This window comes from Herpailurus yagouaroundi, unplaced genomic scaffold (assembly GCF_014898765.1).
Source record: "Herpailurus yagouaroundi ecotype Mexico unplaced genomic scaffold, PumYag 77, whole genome shotgun sequence".
NCBI classification, from domain to species: Eukaryota; Metazoa; Chordata; class Mammalia; order Carnivora; family Felidae; genus Herpailurus; species Herpailurus yagouaroundi.
The window spans coordinates 46,225,791-46,249,679 of NW_024412388.1; the positions used below are offsets into that span (position 1 = coordinate 46,225,791).

General features: G+C 41.6%; 1 protein-coding gene across 1 annotated transcript in view; it reads left to right on the top strand.

Annotated features, from left to right (window-relative positions):
* Nucleotides 1-23,889, top strand: part of C8A (complement C8 alpha chain) — a 68,326-nt gene that overhangs the window by 8,638 nt on the left and 35,799 nt on the right. The window contains exons 2-5 of the mRNA XM_040470378.1: nucleotides 12,636-12,738; nucleotides 18,171-18,315; nucleotides 19,285-19,432; nucleotides 23,136-23,325. Of these exons, the coding sequence (XP_040326312.1) occupies nucleotides 12,636-12,738; nucleotides 18,171-18,315; nucleotides 19,285-19,432; nucleotides 23,136-23,325 (586 nt within the window). The remainder of the gene's footprint in view (nucleotides 1-12,635; nucleotides 12,739-18,170; nucleotides 18,316-19,284; nucleotides 19,433-23,135; nucleotides 23,326-23,889) is intronic.

The following is a 23,889-nucleotide window of genomic DNA, read 5'->3' on the forward strand; positions in this document are numbered from 1 at the left end:
CCTTCCTTCCTTCCTTCCTTCCTTCCTTCCTTCCTTCCTTCCTTCCTCTCCATACTCCAGGTATGCTAGGTACTAGGTGGTGAACTAAACAGATAAATGTTCCTGCCCTCACGGACTTTACAGTGTAGCGATAGAGTAGATTAACATGTAAACAAAACATTTCAGTAAGAAAACTGTGATAAGTACTATGAAGGAAACAAATAGATCCTTTTGACAGAGGATATTAGAGCAATTGAAAGACAGCCTGGTGGGTGGGGTTTCTCTGGAGGTGGTATTTAACCTGAGAGATGTAGGATGGTCAGGAGAAGCCATGCGAAGAAAAGGGAGAATGGAGAGATCAGCACGTCCTCAGACCCTCCAGTGGGAAATGGCCCATCATGCTCATGGCACTGAAGGATGGCAACAGCGTGAGAGCAGGGAATTGTGCCCTGACAGGATGTCAAAAAAGTGGGCAGACACCAGATCACAGAGGACTTTGACATCATGATGAGGATTTTGAACTTCAGTCTATGGGTACTAAAACCCAACCAACCAACCAACCAACCAACCAAAAAAACACCGGAGGGTCTTAAAAAATGGGAGTGCAGGGGAGGAAAAATCATCCCGGTGGCTGGGCAGAGAAGGGATTGGAGGAAGCTCAAGTGGAATGTCTTGGCCCACAGGAGGCCCCAGCAGTGATCTCATGATAGATAATGGTGCCTTAAATTAGGGTGCTGGTAGCAGAGGTACGCAGAAGGGAAGATATTTGAGACGTATCTTGAAAGTAAAATGGACAGACATTTCCAAAGCACTGGATACGGGGGCGAGCGGAAGGAAGGAAGAGAAGCTGGTTAGTAGAAAAGGTAGAGTTGAGGTTTGGAGCCATTAAGTTTCCAAGCCAGACAACTTTCTACGGGATTTAGCAACATGGAGGTCGCTGGAGACTCAGCAAACTCTCAAAGGCCATTTAAAGTACCTCAGTTTCATGATGTGATTTCCCTGTAGAACTGAATGGATCTGCCTCACGATTATATAATCAGTGACAATCAGCCTTAAATATAAGCTGAGTCAATTTATTAGGATGATCCTCTGGCAATAATCAGGGTTAGGCCTTCTAATCTTCTAGCCTAAAACTGGTAGCTGATTAATCATTTTTTGATTTCAGTTGCTGTGGTGGCCACATTCTGGGGTTAGGTATTTGACTCGCAGATTCCACGTTTAACTCTAGGTTTTAGGCCCTTTGCCCAATGTGCCATTCTATTTAAAAAAGCAGATGGGTAGCATCTCACTAACCCACAGCCCTATGCAGAGTAGACATTCAATACCTTTTTGATGAAGGTGGACAGTTTTGATGAGCATGTACAGGGTTGAGAAGATTAGAGAGTAGAAACTGACATGTACATCAGGCTTGTGGTTGGGGCTTTACATACATGATTTTACTCCATATTCAAGACATAGGTTATTATACTATTTTTCAGTTATAATAAAATGAAAGTTCAGTAAGGGGCAGAAACTGGGTTGCAGTGCATGTTTGGTAGACTCAAAATCACTTGGTGTTGTATCAGTGTTTCCTCAATTGTGTTACACAATCTTACAGACGTTACCTGAAAAAAAGAAATGATGTGTTCAAAAAATTGGGGAAATGCTGGGTTGGGTAGATTAGAATGCAGGACTTCTCAGGGCCTTCAATATGTTGCAGTTTAAATTTCTGAGAGTAGCATGTTGTATGCAATTCATCTGAACGTATTTGACCATGTCATTTTTCTTCTCTTCCTTCTCAACCCTAGGTTGAGCACGCCACAGAGCACACTTTGAGAAATCCTGCAATTGACTATATTGACCGGGGGTGATTCTATAGATTAAAAAATCTAAAAGCCAGAGAGTTAAAGAAACTTGCTTATAGTAGACAGAAAAGTAGATATAAACTAAAACGAGAATCAAAGACTCCTGACTCCCAGTGCTCTGTATGAAATGTGTTATTGCTTGAGTAGATTCTCAGCAGCTAGGAGACGCTTCTTTTATTTTTTTTGGAGACGGGTTAAAACTATTTGCCAAGATTTACTAGACCACAGATTTATTCACGGTTCCCTAAGTGATTGAAAAATGATACAATTATTTTGCAAAGCCATTTGGCCGTAAGTGTCATAAGCCTTAAAATCACCTGTATCCTTCAACCTAGCCATCCCACTCCACAGGATATATCTTCAGGAAATAAGAGGATATGGAAACATTGGGTGCCCAATAATCTAATTGTTTGATGTTAGAGGAATGGAACCATGTGTAGTCATCATAAGTAGTTTACATTTCTGCTATGATATTAAGTGGAAAATCAGGATGTAAAATGTAATACTCAGTATGACCTCAATTATATTATGAAAATAAAGCAAAAGGAAATAGAGCAAAATATTAATGGTGGCAGGGTTGGGGGGCATTTTTTTCTTTTATAATCTCTTCTATGTTCTCTTTAAAGAGAATGTATTACTTTTGTAATAAGCAAAAAATAAACTACATTTAAAGATTCGCTGGACTGATAAGAGAAAATGCTGGACATATTGATATTGGCTAAAAGGTTGGAGCCTTGTAATGCCTTAATGAATGGTTCTGTGTACCTTCTGTATTCTTGCTTCAGTGATAGCATTACTGTATGTGCTTCTGTCTAGACATCATGTCACGAAGCTTTTAAAACGACAGCAACACAGCATTGCTCTGTCTAGGCTTTTGCTCCCATCCATTAATACTGTTTCCTTCCATTTTGACATCATAATGCAGTCTCAGTGGGCTTGCACTGACATTACCTTGACAATTCCACAGTGAGAAGCAAACTCATGCTGGAATCATTTTCTGTTCCCAAACCTTTACTCTCTGTATCTTCTCTCCCACCTTTTGATGATTAGAACCCTGTCTTTCTCCATGTTCCTATACCTCAAGCTTTTATTATTAGGAAACCTATCAGAAAAATGACGGATGGGCAGAACCTTGAGCCATTTGAACGTCTAGTTACCAGAATTATTTACTTAGCTTCTAACTGGAAATCGAGTTCAAACAAGTCTCTAAACAATGTCATTCTATTTCCCATAAATTGGTTTCCTTCTTTCCCTTCTTTTCTTCCCTTCCCTCCCCCCTTCCTTCTTCTCTTCCTTTTTGCTTCCTCATCGTCCCTGCTTTCTGCCCACCTTCCCTCCCTTCTTTCGTCCCCTCCCCCCTTTCCTAAATATCCACCGAATACTTTCCTCGTATCTGGCACCATAACAGGTGCTGGAACATCAGCAGCAAATATACAGGCAATATCTGCCTTCATAGAACTTATAATCTGGTGAAGACAGAAACTGTACAAATAGCACAAGTGTGATAATTAAGTGTTGAGAAAACGGGCAGAGATTGACCACATCATATGAAGGCAGGTGTATAACTTATCTGGGTATTGAAAAATATTGCCCTCGGAACTGGTATTTATTATGAGATTGAGTTAATCAAGGTCGATAGTTCACTCAGGGTTGGGTTTTACAGGTGGGTGTGATCAAGGGAACAGTGGAGTCCAGGAATTTAGGGCACAGTTATGATCTCAAAATGACAGACCATGGAATCAAAACTCGTTATAAAGAGAAAGGAAAATAGGAAAGGATCATACTGAGAGAACGCTTAGGTGTCAAGAGGCTAAAAGCCCCAGAGAGGTCCAAATAAAAGTGCACTGGGAATCCTCGAGCATAAAATATAGAGGGAGAAGAGACTGTGGAGCCCCCAGATAACTATTCACAGATGACTGACAAATTAGTGATTTGGAGGAGGAGCTGTTTCAGAGAGTGAGAAAGACCAGGATGTGACCATAGAAGATAGCGGAGTGAGGAAAAGGTCACTGGAGATGAGGACAAGGAGTGACTGAGGGGCAGAGTGTTGGATAGCTCATTTATGGGGATGATGAGGTCTCCCATGGCGATGGAAGGAACTGCGGTAGAGGGAAAGATTGTGAGCTGAGCACTGAAATTTTCTTTGGAGCGATAGTAGCACTGGTTTTATACACTAGTGTCATTTGATAGACCAGAGTTTCTCAAAGTGTGGTCTATAGGCCCCAGGGAGTCCCCAGGATCTTTTCAGAGGGAGTCTGTGAGTTCAAAACAATATCACAATAATACCAAGTCAGTTGGCCTTTTCACCGCGCTCATATTTTCACTGATGGTGCAAAAGTTATGGTGCATAAAACTACTTTGGTCGTGGTACAAATCAAGGCAGTGGCAGCAAACTCACAGGAAAGAAATGAAGTTTTCCTTAAGAAAGTCCCCCCTGAAACAGTAAAAGTTATTAATTTTATTAAACCTCAATCTTCGAATACATGTTATTTAGCTGTTCTATGTGACAAAATGGGAAGAATGCATTAAGAACTTCTACTGCACTGAAGTATGATGATTGTCTTGAGAAAAGCAATTGCTGGAATAGTTCCATCAGAGTAGCCACTTGTTTCCTGGAACATTGTTTTTACCTGACAAGATAGCTGCGAGGCTGTGGTTATTCAACTTAGCTATTTGGTAGACCTTGAACAGGGAGCCCATCACTTCATCGAAACCAAATAACCAAATAACAACATGTGAGCTTTCCAACGAAAAGTAAAAACTTGGAGGGACGCCTGGGTGGCTCAGTTGGTTAAGTGTCTGGCTTCAGCTCAGGTCATGATCTTGCAGTTCATGAGTTCAAGACCCACGTCAGGCTCTGTGCTGACAGCTCAGAGCCTGGAGCCTGCTTCATATTCGGTTTCTCCCTCTCCCTCTGCCCCTCTCCTACTCACACTCTGTCTCTCTCTTTCTCTCTCTCTCAAAAATAAATAAACATTAAAAAAATTAAAAAAAAAACCCTTGGAAACCATATCCACTACTATGAGCTTGATGAGATCACTGGTGATATTAATAAATTTGACGGTTTTATACTGTAGAGTGAAATGTGTTACTATTTTTAAGATATGCATAGTGAACCATCAGTTTCCAAGTTTCCAATGCCTGATGTTAAAAATCATGTGTGAGTGGCAGGTCCATTCAAGGTACACACAGACCAGTGGACTTTAATGCAACGGGGTGCAAAAAAAAAAATTCATTGACATGCTTTCAGATTCCACATTGCAACTAACATTTAAGAAATTACCACTTGTCAGGGTATCTGGGTGGCTCAGTCAGTTAAGCATCTGACTTCAGCTCAGGTCATGATCTCGCGGTTCATGAGTTTGAGCCCCGCGTTGGGCTCTGTGCTGACAGCTCAGAGCCTGGAGCCTGCTTCCGATTCTGTGTCTCAGTCTCTCTCTCTCTCTCTCTCAAAAAATAAACATTAAAAAAACAAAATAGAAAAAGAAATTGTCAACTTGTCAAGTTGTAGTGTAGTATGACAGAACACCCACAATTACCTAAAAAGGAGTATGAAAGTTTCCTCACCCATCTAGAATTTTCAGCTCCATAAATATATAAATATATGAGGCTGATTTTTCTTCCTAAACCTCAACAAAAGCAACGTAAAGCGACAGACTGAGTGAAGAAGCAGAAAGGAGAATCTAAGTGTCTCCTACAAACCATTGTTAAAGGTGAACATCACTTTCCTGACTATCCCCTGGATCCCTGTCTAGGGTTTCAGACTGGACGCCATCTTTCATTCTGACTAGTAGCTCATGGAATGATTAGCGTCAGATTTGGAGCACCTTTTTTTTTTTTTTTTTTTTTTATATACTAGGGTGATAATTGTGCCATTTGTCACTGTAGAGGCTGCCTGACTCTCAGAAGTTATGATAATATTGGTGGTAATAGACAATCTTCCTACTTTGCTCAGTGGGCTGACCAGGCTGTGACACTGTGGTAGAAGCAATGACGCTTTGGGAAGAAGCTCAGGCTTGGAGCCAGGCATGCTTGTGGCTTGTCCACCTTACCCTGTGTGACCCGGGTAAGCTCTTTAACCTCTGAGGAGGCAGCAGAGGGTAACAGAAAGAACACGGCCTTGTAGACAGGCCAGTGTCTACCTTTTACCTCTGTTACTCCAGGCAAGGCTCTGACTGTCTCAGTTTTGTTGGCTGATTTTTAAAATGAGGAAGCAGCCGCATTATGGGGAAATGAACATGGTCTTTGCCATCAAACTGGGTCAAATTCTGCCTTTGTCACCCCTGGGCTATGATTTCTGGGGCTGCTTAGCTCTTCGAAATCTCAACTTTCTTCTATACAAGTAGGGCTAATAATATATACAGCCTAGGGTCGTTATAGATATTAAATGAGATAATCCATGGGACATCTTAGCATGTAATAACAAAAGCCAACCTTTAACAAATACTTCATAAGCATTTTAACATGTTTTCAATAACACCGTTGGGCAATGTTATTTTTAACCAAGTTTTACAGATGGGAAAACTGTAGCTCAGAGATGTTAAGTAACTTGCTCAAATTTTCAAAGTCAGCAGGTGGCAAGATTCAAAGTCAGTCCTCTTACTCTGAACCCCATGTTCTTAACCACTGGGCTTTCTGCTACTCTGACTCTTCAGAAAAAGTTAGTTCTCCTGGTTCTTTGAAAATATAAATAAAATTGGTAAACTTTTAGCGAAACTCATCAAGAAAAAAAGAGAGAGTAGTATTCCATTGTATATATAGACCATATCTTCTTTATCCATTCGTCAGTTGATGGACATTTAGGCTCTTTACATAATTTGGCTATTGTTGAAAGTGCTGCTATATACATTGGGGGTACATGTGCCCCTATGCATCAGCACTCCTGTATCCCTTGGGTAAATTCCTAGCAGTGCTATTGCTGGGTCATAGGGTAGTTCTATTTTTAATTTTTTGAGGAACCTCCACACATTTCCCAGAGCGGCTGCACCAGTTTGCATTCCCACCAGCAGTGCAAGAGGGTTCCCCTTCCTCCACATCCTTGTCAGCATCTATAGTCTCCTGATTTGTTCATTTTAGCCACTCTGACTGGCGTGAGGTGGTATCTCGGTGTGGTTTTGGTTTGTATTTCCCTGATAAGGAGTGACACTGACTATGTTTTCATGTGTCTGTTGGCCATCTGGATGTCTTCTTTAGAAAAGTGTCTATTCATGTCTTCTGTCCATGTCACTGGCTTATTTGTTTTTCAGGTGTGGAGTTTGGTGAGCTCTTTATAGATTTTAGATATTAGCCCTTTATATGACATGTCATCTACGGCAACGGTGATGGAACTAGAGGGTATTTTGCTAAGTTAAGTAAGTGAGGCAGAGAAAGACAGATACCATAGGTTTTCACTCATAAGTGGATCTTGAGAAACTTAACAGAAGACCATGGGGTAGGGGAAGGGAGGTGGAAGGTACAGAGAGGGAGGGAGGCAAACCATAAGAGACTCTTGAGGACAGAGAACAGACTGAGGATTGATGGGGGGTGAGGGAGAGGGGAAAGTGGGTGATGGGCATGGAGGAGGGCACTTGTTGGGATGAGCACTGGGTGTTGTATGGAAACCAATTTGACAAATTATATTTAAAAAGAAAAGAAAAGAAAAAAAGAGTACCAAAATTGATAAAATCAGAAGTGAAAGAAGAGAAGTAGCAAATGACACCACAGAAATACAAAGGGTTATAAAAGGCTACTACAAAAATCACATGCCAACAAATTGAACAGCCTAACAGAAATGGAGAGATGCCTAGAAATTGGCACTCTTCCAAAACTGAATCAGGAAGAAATAGAAAATCTGAACAGACCAATTATTAGTAACAAAATTGAATCAGTAGTCAGAAAACTCCCAACAAGCAAAAGTCCAGGACCAGATGGATTCACAGGTGAATTCTATGAAACATTTAAAGAAGGTTAATACTTATTTTCCCTAAACTATTTCAAAACTAGAAGAGGAAAGAAAGCTTCCAAATACATTCTACAAGGCCAGCATTACCCTCATACCCAAACCAGACAAAGACACTATCAAAGAAGAAAAGTACAAGCCACCTCTGCTGAACATGGATGCAAAAATCTTCAACAAAATATGAATAAAACCACCTTCAACAACACAATAGAAGGACCATTCACCATGATCTACGGGGATTTATTCCAGGGATGTAAAAATTGTTCAATATCCATAAATCAATCAACATGATACACCACATTAACAAAATGAAAAATAAAAATCATATGATTATTTCAAAAGATGCAGAAAAAAGCATTTGACAAAATCCAACATCCATGCATGATAAAACCTCTCAACAAAGTGGGTTTAGAGGGAACGTATCTCAACATAATAAAGTTCATATATGACAAACCCACAGCTAACATCATACTCAACAGTAAAAACGGAGACCTTTTTCTCTAACATCAGGAATAAGACAAGGATGTCCACTCTTACCACTTTTACTCAACATGATCATAGAAGTCCTAATCACAGCAATCTGACACTAGAAAGAAATAAAACACATCCAAATTGGCAAGAAGGAAGTAAAACTGTCACTGTTTGCAGATGACATGATACTATACATAGAAAACCCTAAAGACTCCACCAAAAAACTGTTAAAAGTAATAAATAAACTTGGTAAGGTTGTAGGATGCAACATTAATGTACAAATTTGCAAGCTCTCCTCTGTACTTGTCTCTCTAAAATTAGAATAACTTGATCCACATAGGACTGATATAGATTTAAAAGAGTTAATTTATATAAACCCTCCGGCATCACACCTGCATACAGTAGGAACACAATAAATTTTCATTCTTCATTTCTCAAAACTGTGATTGGCTGGAAGGAAAACTTGTACAGCCTTTTCCTTTGCTTAGATTTTGCATCTCAAAATTAATGCAGGGAGATGAAAAGAGTTTTGGAGACAGACAGTGGTGACGGTTGCACAAAAATATGAACGTACTGAATGTCACTGAACTGCACACGTAAAAATAACTAGGATACTCGCACTTACGCAATGTGTATTTTACTTCAATAAAAAAATAGAAAAACAGAGAAAGGGCACGAGGCCACGTATCTTTCATTTTAAAACCAGGACACTTGTTGGGATGAGCATGGGGTGTTGTATTAGGGGATGAATCACCGGATTCTACTCCTGAAATCATGATTGCTCTATATGCTAACTAACTTGGATGTAAATTTAAAAAAATAGTACATGCAATTCTTTTTTTTTTTTTTAACGTTTATTTATTTTTGAGACAGAGAGAGACAGAGCATGAACGGGGGAGGGTCAGAGAGAGAGGGAGACACAGAATCTGAAACAGGCTCCAGGCTCTGAGCCATCAGCACAGAGCCTGATGCGGGGCTTGAACTCACGAACCGCGAGATCATGACCTGAGCCGAAGTCGGACGCTTAACCGACTGAGTCACCCAGGCGCCCCAGTACATGCAATTCTTAAGAAGGAAGATAAGATCATGCAAATGTTGGAAGCGCCCTTACTGCCAGGCCTTCCAAGTAAGAATCCCTGTGTTTGTTGACACACCCTTCCTGCTCTATCCCCACTCCCACCAGGTAACCTGAAGGGTAAGGGAATATAGGGTGGCACTGTTGTACATTCTGCAGGTACCTAGATACCCAAATCAATGGGCAAACATTACAAATTAAAGAATTCGGCATCTGATACAAACTGGTAAGGAAGAAGTAAAAGTCTCACTCTTTGCGGACGGCGTGATAGTATGTATGGAAATTCTGAACGATTCCCCCCCAAAACTACTAGCACTGGTAAATGAATTTAGGAAAGTTGTAGGATACAAAATTAACATACAGAAATCTGTTGCACGTCTATACACTAATAATGAAGTGGCAGAAAGAGAAATTAAGGAAACAGCCCCACTTACAATTGCACCAAAAATAATAAAGTACCTACAAATAAACTCAACCAAGGAGGTAAAAGACCTGTACTCCAAAGACTGTAAAACATTGATGAAAGGAATTGAAGGTGACGCAAACAAATGGAAAGATATTCCGTGCTCGTGGACTAAGAGAATCAGTGTTGTTAAAATGTCCACATTACCCAGAGCAGCCTACAGATTTAATTCAATCCCTATTAAAATACCAACAGCATTTTTCACAGAACTAGAACAAATAATCCTAAAATTTGTATGGAACCATAAAAGACCCTGAATAGCTGAATCAAGCTTGAAAAAGAACAACAAAACTGGAGATATCATGATCCCAGATTTCAAGATATGCTACAAAACTATCGTAATTAAAACAGTATGGTACTGGCACAAAAATAGACACATAGATCAATGGAACAGGATAGAGAGCCCAGAAATAAACCCATGCTTTTATGATCAGTTAATCCATGACAAAGGAGGCAAGAATGTACACTGGGGAAAAGACAGTCTCTTCAACAAATGGTGTTGGGAAAACTGGACAGCCACATGCAAAAGAATGAAACTGGACCATTTCCTTACACCATACACAAAAATAAACTTAAAATGGATTAAATGTCTAAATGCCATACCTGAAACCATAAAATTGCTAGAAGAAAGCATAAGCTGTAATCTCTTTGACATCACCTGCAGACACATTTTTATAGATATATCTCTTTTGGCAAGAGAAACAAAAGCAAAATTAAGCTATTGGGACTACACCAAAATAAAAAGATTTTGTGCACCGAAGGAAACCATCAAGAAAACAAAACACAGTCTACTGAACGGGAGAAGATATTTGCCAATGATACATCTGATAAAGGGTTAATACCCAACACCAACTCAACATCAAAATACCAAATAATCCTATTAAAGGTGGGCAGAGGACATGAACGCACATTTTTCCAAAGAAGACATACAGACTACATGAAAATATGCTCCATATCACTAAAAGGAGGCAAATGCAAATCAAAACCGCAATGAGATACCACCTCACACCTTTCAGAATGGCTGAAATAAGAACCAGCAGAACTAACAAGTGTTGCCAAGGATGTAGAGAAAAAAGGAACCCCAAGCACTGTTGGTGGGAACACATGCTGGTGCAGCCACTGTGGAGAACAGACTGGAGTTTCTTCAAAAAACTGAAAATAGAATTACCGTAGGATCCAGGAATCCCACCACTAGGTATTTACCTAAAGAAAATGAAAACACTAATTCAGAAAGATATGTGCACTCCTATGTTTATTGCAACATTGTTTACAATAACCAAGATATGGAAGTAACTCAGGTGTCTGCTGATAGATGAATAGATAAATATGTGGCATACATATATATAACGGAATATTACTCAGCCATAAAAAAAGAATGAAATTTTGCCATTTGCAACAACGAGGATTGAACTAGAGAGTACGATGCCAAGTGAAATAAGCCAGACAAAGACAAACACCATACGATTTCACTCACATATGAAACTTAATAAACAAAACAAATGAACAAAGGAAAAATGAGAAAAAGAAAAAAACCAGACTCTTAAATACAGAGAACAAACTGGTGGTTTCCAGAGGGGAGGTGGGTAGGGGGATGAGTAAAATAGGTAAAGAGGATTAAGATTACACTTATTCTGATGAGCACTGAGTAATGCATAGAATTGTTGAATTATTATACTTATATACCTGAAACTAATATAACACTGTATGTTAATTATACTTGAATTTTATTTTTAAAAAAAATTTTTTTTTTCAACGTTTATTTATTTTTGGGACAGAGAGAGACAGAGCATGAACGGGGGAGGGGCAGAGAGAGAGGGAGACACAGAATCGGAAACAGGCTCCAGCCTCTGAGCCATCAGCCCAGAGCCTGACGCGGGGCTCGAACTCACGGACCGCGAGATCGTGACCTGGTTGAAGTCGGACGCTTAACCGACTGCGCCACCCAGGCGCCCCAATTATACTTGAATTTTAAAATGATAAAAAAAAAGATAAAAATTTCAACATCTGTTTAGCCCTCTTTAGGGCATCTTCTTTAAGATGGAAATCCTGTCATTTGCAACAACATGGGTGAACCTGGAGGACGTTATGCTAAGTGAAATAAGCCAGACAGAGAAAGATAATATTGCATGATTTCTCTTCTATGTGGAATCTAAACAAGTGTAACTCAAAGAACTAGAGAGTACAATGGTGGTCACAAAGGACTGGGGACATGGGGAGGAGTTGGTCAAAGTGTACAAATTTATAAGATGAGTAAGTCCAGGGGATCTAATGTACAACATGCTGACTACAGTTAATAGTACTGTATTGTGTACTTGACATTAGCTAAGAGAGTAGATCTTAAGTGTTCTCACACACACACACATAACTATGTGAGGGAATAGATGTATTAATTAGCTTGATTGTGGTGATCGCTTCACAATGTACATCAAACCATCACATTGTGAATTTAAAATATATACAATTTTTTTTCATTTATATCTCAGTACAGGTGAGGAAGAATTAATCTGTTTTCATATTATTAAGATATCTTCCTATGAAAAGACCTTTTTGAGTTTACAACAAAAATAAAAATTACCATAATATAAATCTTTTTTTTTTTTTTAATTTTTTTTTTCAACGTTTATTTATTTTTGGGACAGAGAGAGGCAGAGCATGAACGGGGGAGGGGCAGAGAGAGAGGGAGACACAGAATCGGAAACAGGCTCCAGGCTCTGAGCCGTCAGCCCAGAGCCTGACGCGGGGCTCGAACTCCCGGACCGTGAGATCGTGACCTGGCTGAAGTCGGACGCTTAACCGACTGCGCCACCCAGGCGCCCCCATAATATAAATCTTAAAAATTGAAGTAAGGGTCTTTCCTCTTTACAGGAGAGTAAGTCGGGCTGTTCAGAGTTCCACCTTGACAGCACTTAACTGCCAGCTGAGCACCTGGTCAGAGTGGACAGAATGCTTTCCATGTCAGGACAAAAAGGTAAGACATTTTTAACCAGGTTGGGGGCATTCGATATTTGAATGGTGAACTAGGCATTTAAATGGAGATAAATAGGTCTATGAATCTGAGGTCTGTGTTGAAATCAGGTCTAGAAATAGGTATTTGGAAGCCATGGGCACATAGATGGTGGAACTTTTTCTGCTTTTGTTTATAGGTCATTATGGGGTGAGGCTACATAAGATGTATATGTTAATGGCTGATGTGCAGAGAGGGGGCCATTCAGACATAGGCACACTGATCCCCGTGCCTCTCTGGATCCTGGTCAACCTGTTGCCCTCCGATGAAGGTCATTTAGAGGGGCTAATAATCTGTGGGGAGCTGAGATAAACCAGAGAATGTTCCTGAGGATTCTACTTTCATGGCTTAAAAAGGCTGACACACCCAATCAACAGACAAGAGTCTATCTTGCCCACCAAAGTGGTTTTGAACGGTCCAAAATGGTCACTAAACCCAGTGTCATCTCAAAGAAAGGGGGACTTTGGGAGCACCTGCTCTGCTAGGGCGGAGTATTAAAATTCTGACCTTGTTCATAATTACTGGCTCATGGTAATAATAAAAGGCAGAATAACTTCTGTTTTATTACTATTTTAAAATCTCTACAGACAACACATGCCTTTACTGGATGTACCCAGGGTAGGATGTCTCCAGGCTCCCACCTCTCCCAGTTGGAACACCATTGCCTGAACATTGTCTATTGGTACATTACTGTCAAGTCTAAGTGGTTAAGCTCTGATTCTACCACTCGGATTCTGACTCTGCATCTTATTTGTTATGTTACTTTGGGCATATATTTTATCCTCTCCATGCCTCTGATTCCTTATCTATAAATGGAAGTAGGAATTGTACTTACAGCATAGGCTTATGAGTATTAAATGAGTAAGGTATGCACAGTGCTTTCCATGGCACCTAACATAGAGTAAGTGTTCAGTGAATGTTAGCTGTTTGTATAATTACTACACATGCCTCCCTCTCCAACCAGCTGCCACTGCCTGAATCAAGACTTGTTCTTCTCTCCCCTGAGCTTCTGAAGAGTGGGCCTCCAGACGCAGTCTTCGGTGACATGCAGGGCTACCTTGTGAATGAGTTGTTCAAAATCACATGGAATTCAAAATCATTACGGATGGGAACACAATTGGGACCTCATTTATTCAGCTCCAAAGCCTGAAATTATTTATTTTGCCTCTCCTGTCTCTGAGATATGCCAAGGAATCCCAGACTGCCCCGTTCAAAGATATCTGGCTCCCAGAATCTCATTTTGCTTTGATATCCTGTGTTACTTTTCTGAGTCTGCTGTAACAAACTGGGTGGCTTAAAAACAACGGAAACGTATTCTCTCACGGTTCTGGAGGCCAGAGGTTTGACAGGGCCATGCTGCCTCTGGAGGCTCTAGGGGAGAATCTGTTCTTTGCCTCTTGTTGCTTCTGGTGGCCACCGGCAATCCTTGACTTGGGGCCAATCTCTGGGCTCCGCTCTCCACCCCTGTGGCCACATTACCTCTTCTTCTTCTGTGTGTCTCCTTTGTGTGTCTGTATTAAATCTTCCTCTGCCTTCCCCTTATAAGAACATCATGACGACCGTTAGGGCCTACCTGGACAATCCAGTGTAATCTCTCCATTTCAAAAACCTTAATAATATCTATAAAGACCCCTTTTCCAAATAAGGTAACACTTACAACTTTTAAGAACTAGGACTTGCTTTCTTTGCATGGCCAGTATTTAGCTTATTACATATCCTAAACTGCGTTTTCCCCTCATGTGTTGCTGTGTAGACAGCAGAGAGCACAGGTGAATGACTTGCTATTCAAATTAGAATTGAACTTCTCAAAGTAATGACTCAAAAAGACATATGTGTCTTTAAAGAAATCCTTAAAACAAATTCTGTTAATTATGTAAGGGAAAGACCATCCTAGTTTCTTCTTATTCATATGGTTTTTATTCCTCTCAAAATCACCCAAACAAAGATGTGCATTTCTGGAAAGAAATATTATCGACTAGCTAGAAAAGAAAATGATATCTTAATGATACCAACACAGGCACTACCACGGAGAAATCCCTAAGGGACTTTCTGCACCAACCTTTCGGCAACACAATGTCTTCATTATTTGATAACGACCTAGAAAATGGGGAGTCAGTGGGAATGAACCTCATGACTGCACCATCATTCCAATACAGGAACCAGGGGAAGGTGATAATGTCATTTACAGTTACCGTTTATTAAATCATTTCTATATACCAGGCACTGTGCCGATGCTTTAATAAATTCTTAGCTGACTTTCATAGCCAACTGTAAGTGACGGATAGATACCACGGTCTTTGGTTAGGTCACCCATAAAGAAAGAGGCACAGCCTAGATTTGACAGTTGGTCAGTCTGATTCCAAAATGCCCATGTGCCTGATCCCTTCACTCTCCTGCTTCCCCCTCCACTCTGTGGAGAGTCATAAGTGATATTAGTGGCCATCTAATCCAATTCCCATTCAGTCATAAATCCTTCTGGAGTAGCCCAACAGCAGGCTAACAAAATGATATTGATGTGGTAACTCTTATTACTGAGTATATTCAAGACAGCAGGCAAAGTGCTGACTTCTTTACATGTATTATTGCTAATGTTCACAAGACCCCCATATCTCTCATTCTATAGATGAGAAAACTGAGGGTCAGAGATGTTAAGTGATTTACCCAGTGACACATACACAGTAAGTAGCAGAACTGGAATTCTAACCCAGCTTAAAATGGGATTCAGAATAGTATTTGACCTCCTAAAGTTGTGGGGATTAAATGAGATAAAGAATATGAAGTGTCCAGCCAACAAACACTCAATAAATGGTAGTTACCATCATCATCGTTGTGTTGGTAACTGCAGGCCTTAAAACTCTGACGGACTTTTTAAAGAGTGAGAAGGAGATTTGGCTGTACGTTGGTACGCTAAGCACTTCTTTATGTACTGATTTGGGGGGCAAGAGGTTGGAAGAGAATTAAAATGTCCTCATATTTACAAACCAATTGTTAATCACACTCTCTTCCCATTGAGTTTATAAATCCCTTATCACTGTTATTAACTGGGAGGTAGGAAAGGCAAATGGACAGATTTACTCTTCACCTTTTTTGCTACCTCTGTCTCTTTGCCAATGAGCAGTTGTGGAGGCAGAAGTAGACAAGAGGAGGGAGGGGGAAGCTGCAGCTCCACATGTACCCACTGGAACCTTCTGGAAAAACTCCATTGATAATGATGTGGAACCACTTCTGTTTAATGGGCACCAATGATATGTCAGACACAGGGCCAGGTGATTTCCTCACACATTCTCTCACTTAGTTCTCACATCACCCTTTCAAAGTGAGGGGTCATCATACTTTACATATTACGAAACAGAAACTCAAAGGTAAATGAACACAGTGAAAGAATCATTAGTAGCTATACTTAGTGAGGTCATCTAGGTCAACCACCTCATTTTACAGATTTGGAAACTGAGGTACAAAGTACCAGGCATACTTTACATAGCAAGTAAGAAAGAGATTCAGGAATAAAAAAACAAACACCAGAACCAGATCTATAAATACAGAGAACAAACTGATGGCTGCCAGAGGGGAGGTGGTGGAGGGATGGGCAAAATGGGTAAGGGGAGTGGGAGGTACAGGCTTCCAGTTATGGAATGAGTAGGTCATGGGGATGAAAGGTGCAGCACAGAGAATGTAGTTAGTGTTATTGTAATGGCATCACATGGTGACAGATGGGAGCTACACCTGTAGTGAGAAGAGTGTAACATAGAGAAGTTGAATCACTCTGTTGTACAACTGAAACTAATGTAATATTGTGTATCAGCTATAGTAAGGAAGGAAGGAGAAAGAAAGGGAAGGAAAGAAAGGGAGGGAGGAAGGGAGAAAGAAAGAGGACAAAAGAAAGAAAAAAGAAAAGAGAGAGAGAGAACAAAAGAAAGAAAAAGGAAGAAAAAGAAAGAAGGAAAAAGAAAGACAGAAAGAGAGAAGGACAGAAAGATGGAAAGAAAGAAAGAAAGAAAGAAAGAAAGAAAGAAAGAAAGAAAGAAAAAAGAAAAAGACGAAGGAAAGAAGGAAGGCAGGAAGGAAGAATTAGGCCAGGAACTCACTTTTCTTGTTGCTCAAACCTTTGCTTTCCTACTTAGTTATGAACCTTCTTGAAGGAGGGGCCTGTGGGCTGAGCCAAGGCAAGAGGCAGCAGAAAATATGGCACTGCACATTCTCTTATTGGACACTTTGCATGGAGCTCTCCATACAGCATGTTTTCTATTGTTATCTATTTTGTCTCCTCAACTAGACTCTAAGCTTCTTGAAGGTCGGAATAGAACCTCATATTTCTCTGAATATCCTAGTGTTCAGCTTCCTCTTTCTACACTAGTGCCCAAAGCTATGCACCATATAGAAAGCAGTATCATGAAATCATAGAGCTCCAAGATTGGTGTGAATTTTATTCCTTCAACAAGGATTTATTCATATGCAGTCAAAGCTGAACCCAGGGACTGAGATAATGTCTTCATTTCTTGGATGGTCTCTTTTAACATAAGTAGGCTAGATGACCACTTGATGCCCACAGTTCCCAGCAACTTGGGCAAAAAGAAATGGTCTTTTCTAATAGTTCTAAAAGAAAATCTTCAGAGAGACTAATGATTGCCCTAAGGTTGAGCCATGAACCAATCTCTAAACCGATCACTGTAATTTGGCATATGGTGCCCTGGTTGACCTGGCCTGGTTCATACCCACACACTCCTGTGACTTGGGGGGTGAGATCATCCCCACCTGAGCCATATGCGATATGTTCCAAGGAAAGAGAGGATGCCATGACTGGAAGAAATGGTACAGAGGGAAAGCAACAAACATCTCATAAAAGTGCCTCCTGTGTACCTGACCCTAGATCAAGTGCCAAGTGTATGAAGTCAAATAAGACGTGGTCCTTCCTTCACCACTCCTCCTCACCATGCAAAAGATTCTTAAACTAGTAAGAAAGGTAAATGAATAAGCAGACAAGGGATCACGACCTTATATGACAAATGGGAAGAGAGAAGGAGGTGCAAGGAACTATGGAATATGTTACTTAGGGAAGGCTTTCAGAGGAGGTACACTGTGAATCATGAAAGATGAATAGGTACTAAGTGGTTGAAGAAAAGGGAGGGGAGAAGGTCCTTCCTCTCAAGTAAAAAGACCCCAGAAATATTTTGTTTGAGTCTTTCATTGGATGCTTGAAGGCCCTATTCAATATCCCTGCTGATGGTTGAGGCACCTCTGGCTGAATACCACCAGTTATGAACATCCCCTCCAAAGACAGCTTTTTAGGCACCTCTCAATCACGAGACAGTTATTCCTTATGTTGAGCTGACACCCGCCTGCACAAATCTTGTTTGATTGATAGACAATGAATGTGTCTGGTTCAAAATCTGATTTAGTACCGATTCCGGAGCCTCCTGCAGCCAAACAAGTTTGGAGGAACCATCTGCAGTGGTGATGTCTGGGATCAAGCCAGCTGTCAGAGTCCCACAGCTTGTCTAGAGCAAGCGCAGTGTGGACAGGATTTCCAGTGTAAGGAGACAGGTGAGTAGCGTTCCAGTGAGATAACAGCTGCGCCCGTCAAACTTAATGTGCAAAAACAGTCACTCACGAGCTTGTGAAGATGCAGACTCCCGAGCCCTTCCCCTAGAAGTTGGCATTCTGTAGGTTTGGGATGGGGCTTAGGAATCTGCGCTTTAAGCCGACGAGTAACCCAAGTAATTTTGATGTAAGTTTGTAGGAACATCTGTTGATTCATTTAGAAAAGGTACAGTTCACTCATTCATCCGTTCATTGGATAAATATTGACTGGGCATGTATGTCCCAGGCAGTGTTCTAGCTGCTGGGGATACAGAGGTGAAAAGATGATGTGCCTGACCTCGAGGTACTCCTAGTCTCTTTGGGAGAGAGACCTATAAGGAGTGATGATAATATTGTATGATAGCCAGCGTAATGGGTGTTTGCTCATGGTCCAAGGGGACTCTCTGGCAGGGGATGCTCAAATCTGTGCTGGGAAGTCAGAGCAGGCTTCAAAAGGGCACTTGAGTTGGGACTTAGAAAGGAGCAATGGATTTGCTAAGAGAAAGAATATGCAAAAGCACAGGGATTTAAGGGCTGGCGATAGTGCAGAATGATTGCAGGTCAGGGCTTTGGGAAGAGAGGTAGAGGTTGGGCCAGGTAGGGAACTGGGGGCTAGACCGTGGCATTTGGAAGAATGGGAATATTTAGGAGCCACAGAAGGATATAGAGAAAGGTCACTGGAGCTGCATATGGAGGATGAATTCTAGAGGGGAGCCTGCTGCAGGGCCTGAACAGGGGGTGGGGGCTACGGGTGGGAGACAGCGAGGCTGCTAGGAGGGCAGAGGCAGTGAGGACAGAGACAGGATGGACATGATGAAGGCGGGGGAGGGGCTGTTTCAGAAGTAGGGGGGCTTGGTGACTCTGGATGCGGGTCATGGGAAGAGGGAGGAGTCTGGGAGGCTCTGGAAGCATCCACAGCCTCTCCTTTCTCAGGTCGCTGCCTGAAACGCCACCTCGTGTGTAACGGAGACAAGGATTGCCTTGATGGCTCTGACGAGGATGACTGTGAAGATGTCAGGGTCATGGAAAGCGACTGCAGCCTGTATGACCCCATTCCAGGGTCAGAGAGTGCGGCCTTGGGGTGAGTCCTGCTTCCTGACTGCTTGGGCCCAGGGAATGGCTTCTCTTCAATCACGAGTATTAGTTTTAGCAACACAAGAGGGTCTTTTAGGAGAATTGCTCTGCTGAGTGTCCTGTGAGGCAACTCTCTCTGTCCCCCTAAGGTGGCATATTGGTCCACTCAGGCTGCAATGGCAAAAGAAACGTATAGCTTATACAAAACAAAAATGTATTTCTCACAGCTCTGGAGGCTGGAAGTCCAAGGCCAGGTGATGGCAGAATTGGTTTCCTCTGAGGCCTCCCTCCTTGGCTTGTCGATGGCTGCCATTTCCCTGTGTCTTCACATTGCCCTTCCCTGTGTGTGTGTCGGGGTCCTAACCACCTCTTATAAGGACACCAGTCACATATGAGATTAGGGCCCACCCTAATGGCCTCATTTTAACTTAATTACCTATGTAAAGACCCTCTCACCAAAATAGTCAATTTCTGAGGTACGGAGGTCCAGGACTTCAACACATAAATGTCAGGGGGACACAATTCAGCCCCTAATACTCATCAGAGGGGATTCTTATTGATTTTGATCATGACTGTGGGATAAACAGAGTGGAAGCATGAAATAGTGAGGTGTTAACTTGAAAATGAATCCCTGCTTATTGGCAAAAAGATCACAGACCATGACCTTGCTCTCGTGTGATTCAAAGGAGCATTGAAATACACTTCATGAGTGTGCTTTACCTACACGGAACACTGAAACCATCAGAATGGCCCCACGCCCACTCCCAACAGCTGGTTTTTTATTCTGTTCAAGATCTCAAAAGCCTATCCTGATATCTATTTTTTTTTTAATTTAAGCATTTCCCAGTTTTTGAATTTTTAATTTATTGCTACAGAAAGAAAATATGTTTGAGGTAAAAAAATGAAAGTCTTCCTTCGCCCTCCCCGACCCACATCCCACCCAATCACCCTCTCTCACTTCCTTCCCTGGAACTGACCCCTGTGTAACAGTTTGGTGTAGGACTTTCAGATCATGTAAAAAATGCACCGAAAATATACACTGTATAGAAGCTGTGCCTATACGTATTGTGCATGACAGACATAAGCATATTTTACATAAATGTGATCATATTATACATAATGTATGTAACTTGCCTTTTTAACTTTATATATTTGGAAGATTTCCCCCCATATTTTCTATTGTCTTTTTCTAAGCAACATAATGTTCCATAACAGGGGTCAGCAAACTATGGCCTGAAGGCCAAATTTGGCCTGTTGTCTGTTTTTGTAAATAAAGGTTTATTGGAACACAGCTTTCACCCTACAGTGATGGAGTCGAGCAGTTGCAACAAAGACCTATGGGCTGTATAGCCGAAAATAGTTCATGTCTGGCCCTTTATAAAAAAAGGCTGCTGATTCTTCTCCCATAGTATCACTACATGAAAATTCATTTGACTATTGAAAGATGATTATATTGTTTCCCATTTTTTCCCTATTATAAACAATGCTGCAGTGGACATCCTTGTACATGTATCTTTGTGCATGTGTGTATTTCTGCATAGATTTCCCAGAAGTGGCATTTCTTTCTATCTTTTTATTTTCATTGGGGTTTCTGCAACCAGCTTGTCTAAATACAAGTAGTCTTAGTAACCTCTTATGCTTAGAGGTTATAGTACGTCTTAAAACTAATTATTCTTGGGGCGCCTGGGTGGCGCAGTCGGTTAAGCGTCCGACTTCAGCCAGGTCACGATCTCGCGGTCCGTGAGTTCGAGCCCCGCGTCGGGCTCTGGACTGATGGCTCAGAGCCTGAAGCCTGTTTCCGATTCTGTGTCTCCCTCTCTCTCTGCCCCTCCCCCGTTCATGCTCTGTCTCTCTCTGTCCCAAAAATAAATAAAAAACGTTGAAAAAAAAAAAACAAACTAATTATTCTTTTGACTTTTTGTTTGGCTCACCGGAGAGCCTATATTTATAAGCCAAAGGCAGAAACATGTTCAATGCTCGAGAAGATAGAAAAGTAAGCAGAGAAGTAAAGGGAAGGAACACAGATTTTAGCATCAAAAAATTTTATCTGTGACTATAGGCAAATTGCTTAATTTTTCTGAGCTTCAGTTTCTGCATTTGCAAAATTGTCAGGAGGTTAAAAGTTAACACATGCTACATGTCTGGTAGAATGTGTATTCAATTCACCATAGCTATTATTACATCACTTCCATTAATATGAAGGAAGACATGGAGAGAGGAAAGGAAGAAGGAAGTTAACATACCTTGAATTTCTACTATATGCTAGGTGCTCTATAATTACCCATTTATTTCTTCAAGACAGGTTTTATTCATAGTGAACCCCCTGCTCATCTTCTGCCTTTGTGTCTTTTCATGGAGGGAATGAAAAAATATGACACATGTTATGACAGAGGTAATCACTGACTGCCATGGGAACACAGAGGAAGGAATAGCTGTCTGTCCAGGATAATCAAAGAGGGTCAGATAGAGGGGGCAATGTTTGAGTTGGGTATTAAAGGCTGAATAGGAGTTTGAGAGGCAGAGACAAGAAATCATTTTATTATCTATACCATAAGAGGTTTCGATTGTTAGGTCCTGGATCTCTTAGCCAAAGTGAAATGTTTTTGTTCCATTAACTTTCTCTTTTTCTAGAAAATTAAAGCTGTATTTCATCTATGTAACGCTGTTTATGCCTATGTAAGGTTCCACCGTCTGTGGCTTAAAATGTAGTGCCCAGGCGGATGGATGTGAAATGCCCCAGAGAGAAAAGCAAAGGAAAGTATTTCTGGGAGGGTACTGGGCTAGGGGAGAGGAAGTATCCCTTGTTGAGTGCGTAGTATGGACTATCAACTGGACTTCCATTTTACTTTAATGCTCTCATTTAGACACCCCAAAAACCATGAGAAGTGGTTTTATTCTGTCTGTTCTTCAAATGAGGAAAATGAACTTCAGAAAGCCATCTATAATGTATCCAAATTCACAGAGCTGGTAGGTGATCAAACTGGAAATTCAACAGGAGTCTCCATGATTTTCAAATTGTACCCTCTGACATTCCAGGCCGCCCTGAAAACAATGGCCTTTCTGAGGGTCAGATTCTCAACTTAGCAACGTGAGTTACACCCAATATGTCAAGTCTATTTTTTTTTTTTTTTTTACCAGCAAAGCTTTTCCTGAAACACTACAAACAAAACCCACAAGGGCAGCATTTACTTGCTACTTAATATATGCCAAGTACTTTATGGCTCCTTGTATGTTGCAGCTCATATTTAACACTCTGAGGGCAGCAGTATTGACTGCTCTTTACAAATGATGGAACCGAGGCACAGAGAGGTTAAGTGATTTGTCCAAGATCACACAGCTAGTTGTGGCAGAGCTAGGAAGTGGGCTCAGACTTCCGGCTCTGTGCCTGGATTTTTGGTAACTGTGCATATTACTCTTTAACTCAAACACCCGATTTTTAGGAGTGCCTTCTCTGGGGGCGCCCTATTCTAGGTGTTGATGGAACCTTCAGCTGCTCTGGTGAAAGGGAACCTGGGGGCCCGGCTCCGCCCACTCTGGTTCCCCGTGTCAGGCAAAGTAGCCCTTAAGACACTTTGAGGAACCCTAGGGCTCCAGAGAACACAGTTTGTGAAACCATTGCTCAGACCAGCAACAACGTCTTCCAGGGGATATTTTATGCTCTTTGCCTTTTCAGTGTTCTCTCCCAGCAGCTGCCTGCCTTTTCACTCTAGGTACAATATCCTGACCCAGCAGGAAACTCAGAGCGTGTACGATGCCAGGTATTACGGGGGCCAGTGTGAGATAGTATACAACGGGGAGTGGAGAGCGCTTCGCTATGACCCTGCCTGTGAGCGTCTCTACTACGGAGAAGATGAGAAGTACTTCCGGAAACCCTACAACTTCCTCAAGTACCACTTTGAAGTGAGTCTGAACAGGGTGCTCACAGGCCGCTGTGGGGTGGGGAGAGAGAGGCCTGTTGATGGGGATGGACGCCTTGCTTAGGAAGACTCTATTTCCTGTAGAGCTCTTTGGTGTCCGAAGGCCCCTTTACGTCTGCCCCCACCCATGGGGCACGGACAGGCAAGGGCAGGGCCAAAAAGAGGCACAACCTGAGTGTGACCACCCACCTGCTAGATCTTGGCTCCATTCCCAAACCAATGAAACAGATTCGAGGTCCATTTCTCTGGGCTGCTAGTCAGAAGACTTATTACCAGGTTGTAATCTGTTAGAATGTAAGTATTTGAGACCTTGCACAGCCCACTGCCTCTCCCTGGGCCCAGTTTCCTGCCATGTAAATTGGAGGTCAGGACAGGAGGTGGCTGGGCAGTGTTCTGAGTCCAAGGCCCCTGCTTCACCAGGGGCAGCTACTCACTGATCACCTTTCTTGCTTTCCTTCCTTCCTTCCCTCCCTCCCTGCCTCCTTCTTTCCTTTCCTTTCCTCCTTCCCTCTTTCTTTTTCTATTCTTTTCCTTTCTTTTCTTCTCC